The sequence below is a fragment of the Esox lucius genome, chromosome 20 (assembly GCF_011004845.1).
Source record: "Esox lucius isolate fEsoLuc1 chromosome 20, fEsoLuc1.pri, whole genome shotgun sequence".
In the NCBI taxonomy this organism is placed as follows: Eukaryota; Metazoa; Chordata; class Actinopteri; order Esociformes; family Esocidae; genus Esox; species Esox lucius.
The window spans coordinates 13,188,701-13,206,997 of NC_047588.1; the positions used below are offsets into that span (position 1 = coordinate 13,188,701).

The following is an 18,297-nucleotide window of genomic DNA, read 5'->3' on the forward strand; positions in this document are numbered from 1 at the left end:
ACATCCGTTGGCAGGGCATCAGAGAGGAGAAACAGACACCAATGCCTAAGGAGACATGGAAAGCAGCATGTTTTTCGGTGAGTTAGTGTGTGTGTGTGTGCGTGCGTGTATGTGTGTGTATGTGCTTGTTTGTTAAGTGCATGCGCTGCATTAGCAGAGTACTACATCATTTATAGAGACGGAGTGGTTGGTTTGGTTAACATAAAAGGAAGTAAGGTGTAAAGTTCCACAGTTACTGGACTTGACTTGGGCGGATGAACACTATCCATCCTCCCTAGACTTCATCCATCCTAAAGGACGAGATCCATGTGTGCGGAGGTGAATGTTCAACATTCTGATTTAATTTTTATAGACTTTTCTCAATGTGATTATATCAAAGAAATTATAAACAATAAAGACAAATATAACTAACAATCGGAATTCAGAGCCACTTGATATGCAGGGCAGAATAGTCCAAGAAATTAAAGAAAGGGACATCCTCTACATTATCTTTGGAGAGGCTTAGGCAGACTGAAGGCAGCAGTACCTCCTCTTCAAGTGCTCTTCACATTACTTGTTAACATTCTCATGTTTGAAGAATAATTACGGTGTAATCTACCGCAAGGCTTCGCAAGAAGACGCTGTCCTTTTTTTATGGGATTAAAAAGGAAAAGTTAAATTGCAAACTTAGAGAGACTGACATTATAAGCTTCTTTTTTGTGTCTAACTCTTGCACAAGACTAGACTTATAATACATTCGAACTACATTATAATGCCTTATACCTCTAGGCTTTAAGTAAAGTATTACAAAGAATGTTTCCTTTGGAGCCAGGTAACATCCTGAGCAGGCTACGGTTGAGACTTTGGCTCGTGAAGACCTGTTACATTTGGCAGACTTGCAGGTGTTCAACCACCGGAGTGGTCATTGATTGTATGTTGAGTGGTTATGTCAACACACTAACCCACCTGGAGACAGGGATAGTCAACACACTAACCCACCTGGAGACAAGGATAATCAACACACTAACCCACCTGGAGACAGGGATAATCAACACACTAACCCACCTGGAGACAGGGATAGTCAACACACTAACTCACCTGGAGACAGGGATAGTCAACCCACTAACCCACCTGGAGACAGGGATAGTCAACACACTAACCCACCTGGAGACAGGGATAGTCAACACACTAACCCACCTGGAGACAAGGATAATCAACACACTAACCCACCTGGAGACAGGGATAATCAACACACTAACCCACCTGGAGACAGGGATAGTCAACACACTAACTCACCTGGAGACAGGGATAGTCAACCCACTAACCCACCTGGAGACAGGGATAGTCAACACACTAACCCACCTGGAGACAGGGATAATCAACACACTAACCCACCTGGAGACAGGGATAGTCAACACACTAACCCACCTGGAGACAGGGATAGTCAACACACTAACCCACCTGGAGACAGGGATAATCAACACACTAACCCACCTGGAGACAGGGATAGTCAACACACTAACCCACCTGGAGACAGGGATAATCAACACACTAACCCACCTGGAGACAGGGATAGTCAACACACTAACCCACCTGGAGACAGGGATAGTCAACACACTAACCCACCTGGAGACAGGGATAATCAACACACTAACCCAACCTGGAGACAGGGATAGTCAACACACTAACCCACCTGGAGACAGGGATAATCAACACACTAACCCACCTGGAGACAGGGATAGTCAACACACTAACCCACCTGGAGACAGGGATAATCAACACACTAACCCACCTGGAGACAGGGATAGTCAACACACTAACCCACCTGGAGACAGGGATAGTCAACACACTAACCCACCTGGAGACAGGGATAGTCAACACACTAACCCACCTGGAGACAGGGATAGTCAACACACTAACCCACCTGGAGACAGGGATAATCAACACACTAACCCACCTGGAGACAGGGATAGTCAACACACTAACCCACCTGGAGACAGGGATAGTCAACACACTAACCCACCTGGAGACAGGGATAGTCAACACACTAACCCACCTGGAGACAGGGATAGTCAACACACTAACCCACCTGGAGACAGGGATAATCAACACACTAACCCACCTGGAGACAGGGATAGTCAACCCACCTGACACATATTACACATGGTGGTGAAATGCTTTTGGTTTTGGTCCTGGTTTTGTTCTAACTAATATCTCTATTGCTTAACTAGGAAAAGAGGAAGAAGAGTGATTATGACAATTATGGTTGTACAAATATTTCAGTGAATAAGCAGTTGTGAAGGGAGATATTATATTTCAATTTAAGAAAAATTAACTGTTGTGTCAGTATTACATTTGTTAGTTGTTTACCAAATCTAAATGTGTGGTTTTCTGTGAAGATATTTTTATTTAAAATATTTGGAATAACCTTTTGCATTCATTTAAAACCATTTGAACTATTAACAGAATACACACAGGTTGATTTATTTAAATTGTCCTGTGACATAACACTTCTATTCGTTCCTGATAGAAAAAAACAATAAGGGCTGCCCCAGTACAAATAAACCACTTCATTAAATAAGCAGCGATGGATGAAAAGGGCCAGTGAAAGGACAGTAACTCAGCAGGGCTAACGTACGTGTGGAGCTGTAATCACACAAGGTGTGTTTGTGGTGTTGAGTTGGAGTCCCCGAGCAGGAATCTGGTGTGTCTGGCCTCGCGGTTGGAGTTTAACAGCACGTTAACGTCTCTTTGGTTAACCTCAGATTACAGAGCTCAGGGGAACTGATTTGTTGGATCAAAATTTGAGACAGCTGTGTTTATTAGAGGTTACACCACTAAAGTCATGACTACAGAACAGGATACATTTGGGGTGGTTTGTATGGGGGGGGGGGGGGGGGGGGGGGGGGGGGGGGGGTTTGCCCTGGGACAAGTGCTTAGCATTGCAGCTGAGAGTGTGGATTCAACATGTTGTCTATTGGTACATGATGTCATTTACAAGAGGAATCTTTGAAAGCTGTATCAGTTTCCAACCGAAAGTAATGTTAAGTTTTAATGAGCCTAAAGCACTGAGACCCCTGCATATTAAGTGCATTAATAGCTTATAGGTTTAAGGGAACAGTGTTGAAATACAACTCAACAGCTCCTGAATAGACTTTGTCAGGGTGTCAATGGTTTTATGTTTGCTCCATGAAATTCTAGACGTTGGCGTCGTCGATGCTATATTCCATGACAGCAGTTTTCCGGTTATGTGGAATCTAGGCTCTTTAGGCACTGGACAGGTCTTATCGGGGGGAAATTGGGGATCAGAGCCGGGCGACACGGAGGTGGGAGAGAGCAGAAGACAATGATCAATTATTCACGTGCGTCTGTCATGCAGACATCATCTATACTCACTATGTCATCGCACTGCTGCAGGACTAAAAGCATTTTAGTCCTGATAAATGCATTTTTGGGTGGGCCGATAGGGGGACAAGCATGGACAGGCACGGAAAGACACTGGCGATGCGCAAGTCAGAGGATACCCACGCATGTACGGACTGACATTCCTTTCAGACACATTTGAAAACATGACCACAACTGTGGCCTCCTATCCGCCGGGTACATCCGCCACGCAATCCCTAGTCACTCGCGCTCACTCACTCAGCTGTGTGCACAGCGGACACGTCAACGCGCACCAACCACTTTCCTCTCTGGTTCTTTCGTCTTGGACTGAAATGTCTGATGCTGTGCATGCTGTCGATAACAGCCGACCTGACAGTGGTCTAGTAGCCATACATAATGGCTGTGACCTGATAGCCTTTTAGTGTTAAGTGAGTGTAAGAGCTGTTCTGCCTCTTTAAGAACGCTACTAGACCAGTCTTCTTCTACACCACTACAATATCACAGCTGCAACCAGTGCATGTACTAGTCCACGTGCTCTACTTTACAATGAGTCATGAGGCAATATAACGTTCAGATCAAAGAGTTGAAACGCTAGCCATACATTTGGTAATTTAACGTTTAGAACAGAGAATTGAAACTCTAGCCATGCATGAGGTAATATAACGTTTAGATCAGAGAATTAAAACGCTAATGGTACATTAGGTAATATAAAGTTTAGAACAGAGAGTTGAAACACTAGCCATAGATTAGATAATATAACGTTCAGAACAGAGTTGAAACACTAGCCATTCATTAGGTAAAACAACGTTTAGATCAGAGTTGAAACACCAACGATACATTAGATGCTATAACGTTTAGACAATGAGATGAAACACTACAATACTTAAGGAAATATAACGTTTAGAACAGAGAATTGAAACACTAACAATAGTTTCTGAAGCGCAGCGGTCGTTGTTGACCAATCACAGTGGAAAATGAAGCCGGCATGGCCATACTTCACCAACTGTCTGAAAAGGCTACTACTGTACTCTGTAAGTGGAAAGTAAAATATTCACCAATTAAAAAATGGGACTAAATGATTAGTTGGCTTTTTGTTATTGATGCTGGACTCTCATGCCTTTTTGTAAGTGCGAACATTCGCTGTATAACAATTCCAACACATACAAGCATTCCCTCCATTTTTCCGTGGACATATCACATTTGAAACACCACCCAATGGCTACTCTGGCTCAGTCCTACACACAAGCTATCTGGCGAGTACATTTTTGGTTGTTTGAACAGGCTGTTTTGACTGCAGGTTACATTTCTGTACAGCCATCTGGCTTGTTGGCAACATGCTTGCAGGTTGACGTCAGGCGACATGTCAGTAGAGGATCCTGCAGGGATGATAACCTCGGGAGGACATGCTTTGTTAGAGGAGAACTGGGACGTGTCTCCACATGAGTATCGGCATGTGCTGCTTTCCAACAGATGGCAGCAGTTTTTTCCCAAGCGGAGTGGAAAAAGACTTGCGGTTTTCCCTGTTTCTCTCTCTCTCTCTGATGTACTCCACCTTACCATCGCTTAGGGACTCAAATGTGGCAAACATTGTTTTTATTTGTCTCAAGCTAGGGTCTTGATATTGTATCTGCTGCTTTAATAGTCACACTGGCTCTGAGTTCTTTTACGTGCGGCAGTAAAAGTTCTCCTTCTGGTTCTAATTAATGTCTTTCTTTAATTCCTAATGTTTTGGAAAGCGTGGTCCATTTCCCTGCTTTCTGATCCATCGCTGTCGAAATAAGGCTCTGTTCGTTCTGAGTTATTGCCTATAAAACTGGCGTCTTATGCAGATGACAATAAATTTGGTGCACTGATATCTTACTGGTGATTTAGATGATGGTCTAAGCCATATGACGTTACTCTGTTTAACTGTGCTTATGCGATAGAAACAAAGGATTGAAAAGTACTGCATTATTAGGCTGATGTGCAATTATCAAGATTAATGCAAATCTGCCAATACAGTTGGCCTGTGTAATAAAGACTTGATAAAGCTGCAATACAGAATACATTACAATCTGAACCCAGAGTGCTTGTTTAGTGTGTAATCTTTTTTTGAATCTTTGTTTCTCTGGAGACACAATATTATGTTGTGCATGTCATAAGAGCTTGAAAAGAGACCTGTATCATATCATGACCAGATTGATGAATCACCAACAGAGATGGAGCACCTTATGTAGTAGCCTATGGTTATAACTGATTATAACCAGTATCACTGAATGCTAAATCTAATATAACTAAGATACATGCCTAGTTGCAGTCAAAAAAGCTCGTAAAAGTTTATCAGTGGTATTAATGCCTCAGAAATGAAATGAGCTACCCTCTTATTTGTGTGCAGTCTCTGAAAAATAATTATTCTACAAAATATATTTAAAGACCAGAGTTGCTATAATATCTTTCAAACTAATTTACATTCAACTAGTTAATAGATAGCTATCATTCCCACATCTAACATAATTCCAAAGATAGCTGAAAATGTGGTCCTGAACAATGTTTACTATGTGTGATCTCATAATGGGAACCTAGCCAGGCAGTCTGTTCACTAAATTGTAAACTCTGACAGAAATATCTCAAAAACTTCCCATTGATATATACTGTTTATATTTTTAAGAGGTCATTCATAAATTCCGAGTCTTCTGTCAATGGAAAGCCAGAGAACATACAAATGTGATTAGGCAAAAGCTTGTTGGCTGTCATCAATTAGAGAGCTACATACTCAGAGAATCACCACATACCATCTAATTTGGCCCCATCTTTCTCTACAGGTAATGCATGTCAAAATGGCCTCCTGCCGACGCTGTTACGTCCTGCTATGCCCAGCCTTCAACCATCTCTGGGCATGAAGCAGTTCCAGTTGCCATTTCCCCTGGATACGGCTTCGGCGGTGAGCCTTTTTCCCGGTTTTGGCACGGTGAGTTGAGTACATGTAATGGGGGTCAGCTCAGTTAATCAGGCACTACAATCCTGGCTAGCTCTGGCTAAGGTCCTGACGTATTCTGGTGTTGGTGCGATAGTTTAGAGTTAGTCTGATGTGATTAATCAGAGGGTGTGTAGTATGCATTTTGAAGTGTGAGCTGCTTTCTGCCATTTGACCCTATAATTCCAATACTCTCGGCTGCTGATGTAAGAAATGCTTCAGAATGGTTGAAAGCATGTTCATTAGACCAAATACTTTAAAAGAAGCTGTTGAATATAAGGCTTTCTGTTCTGCCTGTCAACAGACTTCACACATGTCCAATGTGCAATTATCATAGCAATGGAAGTAATAGATTAATTTTGTATTATTCTTACTTGGTATGCAGCTAACAAATTATAAGCAAATATGTGGCTCCACTGGGTTTAAATGACGTCTTCAGCTTTTTGCGTTTGAATTACAGGGCATAGCTCAATTTAAAGCCTACTTGAAACAGAAAAAGAAATATGGAGAGCAGCTGGAGTAAGATAGACAAGTGGGGACGTCATCAAGGATAGACCAGTTACAGGCCAGATAGATTCCGGAACCAATTTCATGAGAAAGTTCAAGTCCTGCCTCCATCCCTCTTCTCGCCCACTAATCTGCATTTAACAGATTTTCCGCCAATAATGAGTAATGTACTAGGCAGCCTCCAAATCATGGAAAGCTGATACTGGATTAACAGGGTAATCACCCCTCCCTTACCGGTTCTCTGTCTCCCCCCCACCTCTCTCTTTCTCCCTCACTGAGCCCTTGACGTTTAGTCACTGGCAGACTGAATGTAGGGTGATTGTAAAAGCTAGGGTTGGCACGATCCACAGCGCTATAAAAGTGTTTACGCACAAGTTATTGTTCCACTTTTTGTTATGCTGCCTTTGCTAATTGTATTGGTTCGGTTTCAGGCACAACAAAGTGGTAATATCGGGTTCTTGCATGTGGGATAGAGTGCTTTTTTAACGGGTGTGTCAGTTTGAAACAATACTTGGTGACTGGTTACTTTAGGGTGAAGTGTCGTTTTACCACATCGTTACGAGCTACTCTTGCGTACTATTAAAAAAGTGTTGCTTTATTGACCTTTTTTATTTTAACTTGTGGTGTTTCAACTGTCAATGTCCTCTGTCAGTATCAAGAGATACAGTTAGGTCCAGAAATATTTGGACACTGACACTATTGTCATAATTTTGTCTCTGTACGCCACCACAATTGATTTGAAATGAAACAACTGAGATGCAATTGAAGTGCAGACTTTCAGCTTTAATTCAAAGGTTTGAACAAAAATATTGCGTGAAACGTATAGGAATTGCAACAATTTCCATACACAGCCCCCATATTTCAGGAGCTCAAATGTAATTGGACGAATTAACACAATCATAAATAAAATGTTAGTTTTTAATACCATGTCGAGAAACTTTTGCAGGCAATGACTGCTTGAAGTCTCGAACATATGGACATCACCAAACGCTGGCTTTTCCTTCGTGAGGCTTTGCCAGGCCTTTACTGCAGCTGTCTTCAGTGTTGTTTGTTCGTGGGCTTTCTGTCAGTAAGTGAAATGCATGTTCGATTAGGTTGAGATCAGGTGAATGACTTGGCCATTGCAGAATATTCTACGTATTTGCCTTAAAAAAACTCCTGGGTTGCTTTTGCAGTGTGTTTTGGGTCATTGTCCATCTGTAATGTGAAGCGCTGGAAAAAAGTTAAAGATCACTGCACTTTTTTCTTTCCTTTCCAAAAAGTCGAAAAGGAAGGATTTGAGTGAGGAACAGAAGGGTTAAAATTAATAGACCACCTCAAATTGAATGCTTCTGTTCCTCACTCAAAACTTTCCTTTTCAAAATTTTTGGAAATAAAAGAAAAAGATGCAGTGATCTCTTAATTTCTTCCGGAGCTGTATATCCCTATACACTTCAGAATTCATCCGGCTGCTTAAGTCTTCAGTCACATCATCAATAAACACTAGTGACCCAGTGCCTTTGGAAGCCATGCATGCCCATGCCATCACACTGCCTCCACCATGTTTTACAGATTATGTGGTATGCTTGGAATCATGAGCCGTTCCAAGCCTTCTCTATACTTTTTCTTCCCATCATTCTGGTACAGGTTAATCTTAGTGTCCAAAGAATGCTGTTCGATAACTGGGCTGGCTTTTTTACATGTTTTTTGGCAGTCTAATCTGGCCTTTCTATTCTTGAGGTTTATGAATTGTTTGCACCTTGTGGTGAACCCTCTGTATTTGCTCTCGTGAAGTCTTCTCTTTATGGTAGACTTGGAAAATGATATGCCTACCTCCAGGAGAGTGTTCTTCACTTGGCTGGATGTTGTGAAGGGGTTTTTCTTTACCATGGAAAGGATCCTACGATCATCTACCACTGTTGTCTTCCATGGACGTCCAGGCCTTTTTGTGTTGCAGAGCTCACCAGTGAATAATTTTTTCTCAGAATGCACTGAACTGTTGATTTGGACACTTCTAATGTTCCTGCTATCTCTCTGATGGATTTACATTTTTTTGCAGCCTAAGGATGGCCTGTTTCACTTGCATTGAGAGCTCTTTGACTGCTTGTTGTGGGTTCACAGCAATGCCACACCTGGAATCAACTTCAGGTCATTTAACTGCTTAATTGATGATGAAATAACAAAGGAATAGCCCACACCTGTCCATGAAACATTTGAGTCGATTGTCCAATTACTTTTGGTCCCTTGAAAAAGAGGGGACTACATATTAAAGAGCTGTAATTTCTAAACCAGTCCTCCAATTTGGAAGTGAATACCCTCAAATTAACTCTAAGCCCATATTCACTTTAAGCCCACAGCCAAAATTACAAAACTTGTGTTAGTGTCCAATTATTTCTGGACCTAACTGTATGTTCAATAAAATATATTTAATTTAGTGTGCATTTCATGCATTTGTTTTCAAAATACCCTGAGAGGTATTGAATGAAAGGACATTCTAGGTTTAGCTAAAGCTAATTTCCATCTGTAACTATTGGGAAGGCTGCAGCTCTATCAGATATGATGAGGTCAGTCTTGCTTATATGCCTCGAGGGCACAATAAACATTTATATTCACTCTGATTCACAAAATACAAAAGAATCATATACCATGATGACTGCAGTTTTCCATTAATCTGCTCTGGTGTTATAAAGTGTCAAAGTTCTGCCGTGATATTCAGCAGATAAATTTTCCACGTTCTTTCCAGAGTCTGAACTAACGTGCATGACCACACCTGCATCTGATGAGAAAGATGCCAAGTCTCCTTTCAGCTCTCAGCCAATGTTGTTTTGATATATGTCACTGTTGAGAAAAGACCTTTTGTCAATGTTTTGTTGTACTCAACTTGGTTGCTATGTTTCCTTTCCTGGGGCGTGTGATTCTTGCCTTGAAATGTACTATAATGTTGTACCAAGTACATACACTATACATATGTATATGACTACTTGGTGAAGTTGAGTAAAAAAGCTGAGTAAAGAAGCTCTTGTCTCATCTACAGTAGCTTAGACTCAAAATCTAAAAGAAATGCAATCTTTTAATATTCGAACTGATCTTTTGCACTCCTGCTTTCAGTACATAATGCACTCCCTCAATGCACAGACAACAGTACTGAGTCTCCTATAGTGTGTAAAGAGTTCCTTCAGAGTCGTTGCTTGTTGACTCCTCAGCACACACGATTTTCAGTGGAGTGTAGGTCACTGGAATGAAATAGCCATTGCATGAGCTTGATATTGTGGTCATTGAGTCATTTCTGTGTGGATCTGCAGAAATGCTTTTGATAATTGTCCTTTTGGAACATCTAACAATGACCCAGTTTTAGTGCCTTGGCAAAGGCAACCAGATTTTGATCTAAAGTCCCCTGGTACTTAACAGAGTCCATGACACCATGTATCCTCACCAAGTTCACAGGGCCATTGGAAGCAAAATATCCCCACAACATCACATATCCACTATATCCACTTTTCTTCTGACAAGACATGCAAATAGCTAGATTATTTTTTTTTGCCCCCATTTATTTTGAGCTGAACTCAAAGATCTAAGACTTTCTCTATGTAAACAAAAGGCCTATTTCTCTCAAATATTGTTCACAAATCTGTCTAAATCTGTGTTAGTGAGCACTTCTCCTTTGCCAAGGCCACTCTAAAATGTGCAGTTTCATTGTATTGGGGGGGTCCGGGGTGGTCCCAAAAACTCATCAGGATCTGGTGTGACCACCATTTGCCTCACGCAGTGCAACACATCTCCTTCGCATAGAGTTGATCAGGTTGTTGATTGTGGCCTGTGGAATGTTGGTCCACTTCTCTTAAATCCTCCTCTTGAGCATCCAAAACATGCTCAATGGGTGACATGTCCAGTGAATGGATGAAGTGGATGGATTATCTCGGCAAAGGAGAAGTGCTCACTAACACAGATTTAGACAGAATAGTGAACAATATTTGAGAGAAAAAGGCATTTTGTGTACATAGAGAAAGTCTTAGATCTTTGAGTTCAACTAATGATACATGGGGGCAAAAACAAAAGTGTTGCATTTATAATTTTGTTCAGTGTAGTTTGGAGATTCAACCAATTTCTGCAATTCTCCAGGTGTGATCCCTGGAATATTCTTTACCATTCAACCCATCCTCCTCACTGTGCTTGGAGGCAAAATACCCTTGGTTCCTTCAGATGATTTCTTAATTTTTGCACAGTTGTCTAAAGAATTTTAGGTGTGTGGTTATATTTTTTGTGGGTCTTGTCTTATTGATGAAAGTGAACAACCTGTTGTCTCATTTAATCTGGATGTTCTCTGGCCTTCCCCATGTTGACAGATGAGTCAGGGAGTGTGACATGTGTCACCCATCATTTTTACCCCAGAGAAACAAAAATTAATTAATGACCTCTTAAAAATATATTGTATTACGTTTATATGAATGGGAAGATACTTCTTCATACTTCCATGTCTTTGAGATGAATATATATTTATTCATTTAACAGTTTAAACCCTCTTGTTTTTTGTTTGTAAGCTGTTAAACAACTATGACATTTTTTCATAGCCTTTTTTGTCCATCTTGACCTAAAATCCCTAACAATCCCACTGCTTGTTCTTTCCATATTACATTCTAGGAATTGTGGGGCCTTTTAATTTGCTTTGAGAATAGTTGGTTCTTAATACATAAACGTCCAAAGTGCTAAATTCTGTGAGTGCAAAGTTAACATATGCAATTGTTTTAAGATTAATTTTGCATAAATAATACATTTTGATATGGTATATGGTATGACCTGTGTACGTTTCCTGAAGAAATAATGGAAACATTTTTGATATGACAATGAAACAGCTTTTGGTGTTATTATGAAAGCAGATTCTATAAATTCCGACAAGCTTTCAAATGCGAAAAATGTGCAACCTACTTTGTTTCCAAAATATGAGAAAAAGTATTTAAGAGAAAACTGTTTTTACCCTCATTGTCAATTTTCTCTCAGCATACTGCACTTACACTTATCATTATAGATCGGCCTGTGGGTGTCCTACAGCAAAACCAAAACAACCTCCTTCCAGAGACTACTGGATATAGAATATATTTGTATTATTTGTTAGGTCTAACTGTTTTTTTATTTTTATTTATTTATACTTTGACATTGATTTTCCAATGACTACTTAGCTCAGTTTATCCATGTGTTCCAGAGTCCTGTCTGATTCAAATTGAGTTACTTGTGAGTTTGTAGCGCCAACCATTTGGTAATGGCGATTGATTCAGCTCTATCTATGGATATAGATGGATGGATTTGTAGGGATAAAACACTTGCCATTTGCAAAAGCAAACTTTTTATATTTACCAGAAAATATTCAGTTTGTTTTTTCAGGATGACAAAAACTGTTTTTGGGACACAGTGCATGAAAGGCAGCTTTCAACAGAAGGTGAAATCAGCTGTGAAAGTGAAATAGTTGTGTATAACTTTAGATTACAGTACAACAATTGCAGTAGCTATACTGAGATGGCCATGAAGCAAAGGATATAAGTGAGAGCTCAATACTGAACACAGGCAGGTGTTGGTTTGGGGTGTAATAAAAGGAGTGAATTGGAAGAGTATAGTTTCACTCCTGAAAATATCATTTATCTTGCCCGAGGCCTTCGTTTGTCTTGAAGAAACAATACAAACTCTATTTCCCCTGTAGAGTAATCAGGAATGTGAGTTATTGATTCCTTCTCGCCGATCTGCACGCTGGAAAATTGCTTTGTAGTCCCAGACAGAGAATGACACATTGGTTTCAGCCTGAAGTCCCTGAAGCATCACAACCCATTTCAATCCCCCCTCTAAAGTCAATTATACTATCAATACCAATAAGGGAAATGTACATGTAAGTACATCAGATGCATGTACGTGTAATCATACAGCTTTTTACCGTTTTTTTCTTTGGATGACAAGGTACATCGGAAGTGTGCCGTGTGACTTGAGGAGGAGTGCTGGGGACAATTTACAGATTCCGATTTGATTCAAACAATCTTGTAACTACTAACGGATTGTATACATTTTATTCCAGAAGGGTAGCAGTTTAATATAATAATATAACAATATAGAGCATATGGTTATTCCAATGGTTGTTTTCAGTTAGCGCTCACAGCGCTTTAATCCCTGACCCTAACAATTGCTTTATGTTGGTGAGAGCTCTCTTGATGCTTTTTTCCCATATTTCACACTCTCTTGGTAAAAGGATGCCTTTTGCCAGCAGCTCACTTGTGAAATTATCATTGAGATGGACATACTGAATTTGTAGCGCTTTTGCTGAGAAAGCCCTTTCCAGAGTATAATATACACAAAATACTTTCAGATGGTACAGTCGTAGATGTTTTGGAATGCATTAAAGGGTCAGAATTGTGTCAGTCTTCACCATGGATGGATTCACTAAGGTCCAGAGCATGACAGATTCACTACTTGCAAACAATGACTAAAAGCTGAAAGGAATTATGATCTTACAATCCTTGTTTTCTGTGTTTATCTTAGTGAGTAGTTTTTCACAGTCGATACTAGTAATCTGAAAAATTTGTGATCGGAAAACCCTGAAGTGTGTTAGAAATGTTTTTTAAATTATCACTTCATTTATTACAGCAATTCTGATGTTCCTTTAATCACACACAAACTGTTTATAGCATAGAACCTCCTAATAGCAGTTCATCCAACAGCAATATATCAGATTTTACAATGTAATCATTTGATACAATGTAATCAATGTTGTGTGATTATTGGTAACAAATATGTTAGTTAGCAATTTATCAAATAGAATTTCAGAAATGTTGGTGTAAATAATGTTTTCATCAACTAGTTGGGTAGCAACTCTATGTTATCGGCCACTGTCCCCAGTTAGAATACATTACATTTTGCCGGACCACGTAAACAGAGCCGGCCAAGAAGAGTAAATGTCTCTTACTGACTAAGTGAGTGAGTGACTGACTGACCTTGTTAAATTGTGCTGTGGTTAGAGAAAGGGAACCTGAAAGCTATAGGTCCCGCAATCTAATCACCAGAATCAAATCCTAGTATGCATTTGGATTGACAAAAACTTTGCTGGCTATAACCTTCAGTATCTACATTATTGTAAGCCTAAAATAAAACTGTTTATTGTTATATTGCGACTGTTTCTGGTAGGTTTTCGAAGTACGCATCCATACATGCTTGATGGGTCAGGATAGACAAAAACTTAGCTGGCTACAACATTCAGTAGCTACGTTGTAGTAAGCTGTCTTTTCACTTGACGAGAAAGTCAGCTATCATCACCTATTGTTATTGTATCAATGTCATTCACGAATGAAAGAAAAACTAATGTTTTTGTGCCATGAAACGAAGTAGCTTTGACAGGGAAAAGTTCATCTTCAGTCTCGCTGGAAATTGCTCAATTCTTATGACTATTCCTAGGAAGTAAGCTTATTACTGGCTAATAAGCTGTTAAAACGTTCAAAGACACTATTTGTGGTGGAGGTGAACCTAATAAAACTGTTCACGGTTATGGTGCAATTATTTCTTGTGAATTTTCGAAGTACGCATCTGTGCATGCTTTTTGGGTCAGGATAGACAAAAACCGATCTGGCTACAACATTCAATAGCTATGTTATAGTAAGCCTCAACTAATACTGTTTCCGGTTATACAGTATTGCGACTATTTCTGGTGGATTCCATGATTCTCTCGTCTTTTCACTTGATGAAAAAGTTAGTTATCCTCACCTTTATTGATAGTTATTGTATCAATGTCATTCACAAATGAAAGAAAAACCTACGTTGTTCTGCCATGAAACGAAATAGTTTTGGCTGTGTAAAGCTCAGTCTCGCTAGCAATTGTTCAAATGTTATGACTATTCCAAGTAGTACGTTAGTAGAGACTAGTAAACATATTACTGGCTAATAAGCTGTTAAAACAGCCAGTGGCAAAAGCCATACAGTTCATAGACGCTATTTGTGGTGGAGGTGAACTTAATAAGAAACGTTAGTCAATTTAACACAATGCTTAATGGTGCCACTGGCCAAATGAGCAGCGCCATGGCATAGTGGTTAATGACAGTGCTTCTGGTTCCTAGGCTTACCTTGTTCCTTTTCTGGTTTGTTCAGTTAAATTATGTTTCCTTTTGGTTTTGTAAACAATGACACATCATAGTCTTCTCTAAAGTGTTTATTAGAACACTAATTACCTTGCCTGCCTTTTGGTAAGGCCCAAGTTGAAGTTTCCTATTTGCCACACATCCAAAATAATTCCAAAAACTATCCTGAATACATTAACCTAAAAATAGGTGGTGGGCTAGGTGAAAGGCTAGTAGCAAAACATACTGTTTATTTCCAACTAGAAACACCTGATAATATAGGGTGGCCGAGGATAGTTTTAAAAGCTCAACATTTTTGCAGCCCTTATATTCACAAAAAAGACAAATAAATAATGCCTTGCTTGCTGCTACTTTCTGTTTGCATGTCACATCCTAAGATGTTTCACTTTTGAGAGGTGCAAAACACATCTTCTAACACCTAGCCAATGCCAAAACATTTATACAATGTTCTTTTAATTTGGAAAACATGTCTGACATTAGAAATAACCAAAGTTCTTCATTGGCTCACATACATAGACGCTTCTTCAGTCGATTAAACAATTTCAAGTAGGAAAACCACTTTATGGCAAAGTAAAACTTCAGAATATTTTCTCATTATTATGTTTGGACTGGAGAGAAAGTTGCACCCTGACAAGAGTGACAAATTGGGAGACACTCGCTAGTGCTTGTCTGTGGAGCTTTTGGAAGGGAGAGCTGCTTCAATCCCATGTTGGTTTGGTAAGAAAATAATGGAATTTTCTGAATATCACGAATGTGTATTATTGTTAATATAACTAGCTTATTGGCTAATAATAACCATCTTAATGGCTGGCTTGACTTAAATGGCTGGCGATGACTTGAGAATGTCTGGTTTTCAATAACTTTCTCCAATCATGGGTAATGATGTAAAATACTTGTATCATATTTGTACATGGAAAGTTCCTCATATTACAATACTCAATTTGAGTCATGGACATGCAACAATCCGCTACTCACCAAACCCTTACTTGACAGTCCTTGACCCTCAAATCTGGATGCTTCCTTTCAGCTCACCCTGCAGGTTTTCAATGGTATTTAGGTGATGGTCACTGCAAAAGCTTGATCCTATGGTTAGTGAACCATTTATATGTGGATTTGGAGGTAAAGTAATGATGAAGAGTTCTGGGGTATTTCTTTAACAATACTGACATATTGACAGGTGAGAACAATAGAGGAGAGCGTGTGCTGAGCTAGCAATAGGCTAGAACTCAACCCATGCTGAGATTGGAATATTCATACCAGAGGTAAGACTGATAAATTTGAGCAACTAAAAACAAATATTAATACATTGACAAAACATTTGAAACATTTCGGGAAATAGAGTAGAAGAAAAGAACTTGAGATATTTTTAATAATTGAATACACAGAAATGTTATGCTCAGTTTGTGTGCAAAGTCTTCATTCAGGTGCTCTGGTCAAGCTGCAGTAGAAGACACAACAAGATAACGGTTTGTCTTTTGGTCCTGAGCTAAGTTTCCTTTGTTTAGTTTTGTTTTAGACCTTTAGTTTTGTTTGAACCTTTCTGTCTATATATGTTCTTGCTTCCCCGCTGCATTTTAATTTACTTAGTTCATTTGCCTAAACCTATGCACTAAAGGGAGGTACGGATTTCCCAAACATAAGCTGATCTCAAAGTGAGCCAAGACGAATAAGAAAAGCTTTCAACGTAAACGGTTCTACTGGCTTTTTAAGACATTCACGTTTTCATCGCATTACCTAGCTGCTCTTTCTCAAAATCAAACCAAATGTTGTTTGTCACATGCTTGGTTAACATCAGTGAAATGCCTACTCACGTGTCCTTTTCCAACAATGCAGATATAAATAAATAAAAAAAAATCTCCATTTGAGGGTGTGTGCGTCCGGTTCTCGTCAGCACAGTGCCATGTTTCACTGCTAAACTAGAAACAGCTGTGGAGCAACGCGAGCATTTGCACCTGCAACACCAATTTTTAGCTAATGAAAAACACACTTGCCATGTAATGTCCCGAGGGAGAGATTTAGCTGTGTCTTTTTGCAAAGAGAAAAGGACAGACAGACTTGGAAGAATATAACATTGCTGAACATGTCTATCGTACATTGTCTTTTGTAGTCTTTTATCACACCCTAATTCAAGCTTGGATTTTGTGAAAATGTATACTTCCCTTCGCCTGTGTTTGTGAAAGTGTTATGAAAGTCTTCTTTCAAAGTTTCAAAAGATCTGCAGATTCAAATTGTTGCTATTTAACTTACATTCATTATCAATTGCATACATTTAGTTCCTGTAGTGGTTAAATACATTTTTGATTTCAAGTTTAGTTGTACTAAAACTTCAAAATGTATAATAAATTGCAAAAGAATATCAAGTCAATATGAAATTATATATCAAAACATTTCCAGTCTATAGAGATGGACCTGTGTTTAAAACCTTACAATATGGAAGTCTTGAAATTTAATTTACTAGATTCTAAATTTGCAAGGTAAGCCAAGCATTTCAGGATATTCATTAGGGTTTAATGTTTTTTTCTGCTATTCTGAATTTCTGAAAAACGCTTCAGACACTACTTCTATACTATCAAATGGTCGATCTTAAGTGTGATTGCATTTGATATAAATGATCAGGGTTGTGAGTAGTCTATACTTGAATGATGTTTCCATTTGCCCACATGGAGATACTAGTAAAAAGGAAAAACCATGCAACTGTATTGTTTAAGAAAAACATTTTGGAGTAATACTGTATGTGACCATACATTGACAACAAAAAAGTAAACTAGGTATTTGACCAGGCTATGAGTAATGTCTCAACTTAACCTCCCACAAGCTACAGCTGTACAATATGTGCAGGACAGGAACAGTGTGGGACTGTCATGTTCCGCTCGGGAACAGAGGAGACACTGCAGTTAAATATTTTATCCTGTGGATTCTAATGCTGTGACAGGGGTCAGTAGTGAAGATCGATGGGAAAATGCTAAAAGTGCAATTCATACTTCTGAACCAAGGAGCAGAAAGCAGAGAGATAGATGGGTGAAATGAGAGGCAGAGTGAAGAAAGAGCAGAGACAGAGAAGTGGTTATAAGGAGAAAGTGAGGTGAATTAGTCAGGGAATTTTAATTCAGTTCATTTATTAAAAAAGTCGAAGGTTTTCCAGTCTGCTTGTCAGTAGATTGACATTCTTGCTTCTAAAATGGTCTTCCTTTATGATAGAATGAAGTGCTTTATATCTGTTTCATCTGCAGACACTCAGCTAAAAGTACAAACTAACGGTGTCTCATGAGCTAGAAGTGAAGAAGTCTTTGCACATGTTATGCATCAGTGCATTTATAATAGGCGTAATGTTCTAATTTCCTTCTTGGCTAGAGTTCCGTTATCAACTTGGACCAAAGAAATTAACATCACATA

At 39.3% G+C, this 18,297-nt stretch overlaps 1 protein-coding gene across 3 annotated transcripts in view; it reads left to right on the forward strand.

The window, feature by feature from the left end:
• znf385d (zinc finger protein 385D) overlaps positions 1-18,297 on the forward strand; it is a 52,236-nt gene that overhangs the window by 733 nt on the left and 33,206 nt on the right. For all 3 annotated transcript variants that reach the window (XR_004574849.1, XM_034288632.1, XM_034288631.1), the window contains exons 1-2: positions 1-77; positions 6,165-6,310. The exon at positions 1-77 is cut by the window's left edge. Coding sequence is in view for 2 of the 3 variants with exons in the window: in XM_034288632.1 (XP_034144523.1) it covers positions 56-77; positions 6,165-6,310 (168 nt within the window). In the remaining variant the exon portion in view is untranslated. The remainder of the gene's footprint in view (positions 78-6,164; positions 6,311-18,297) is intronic.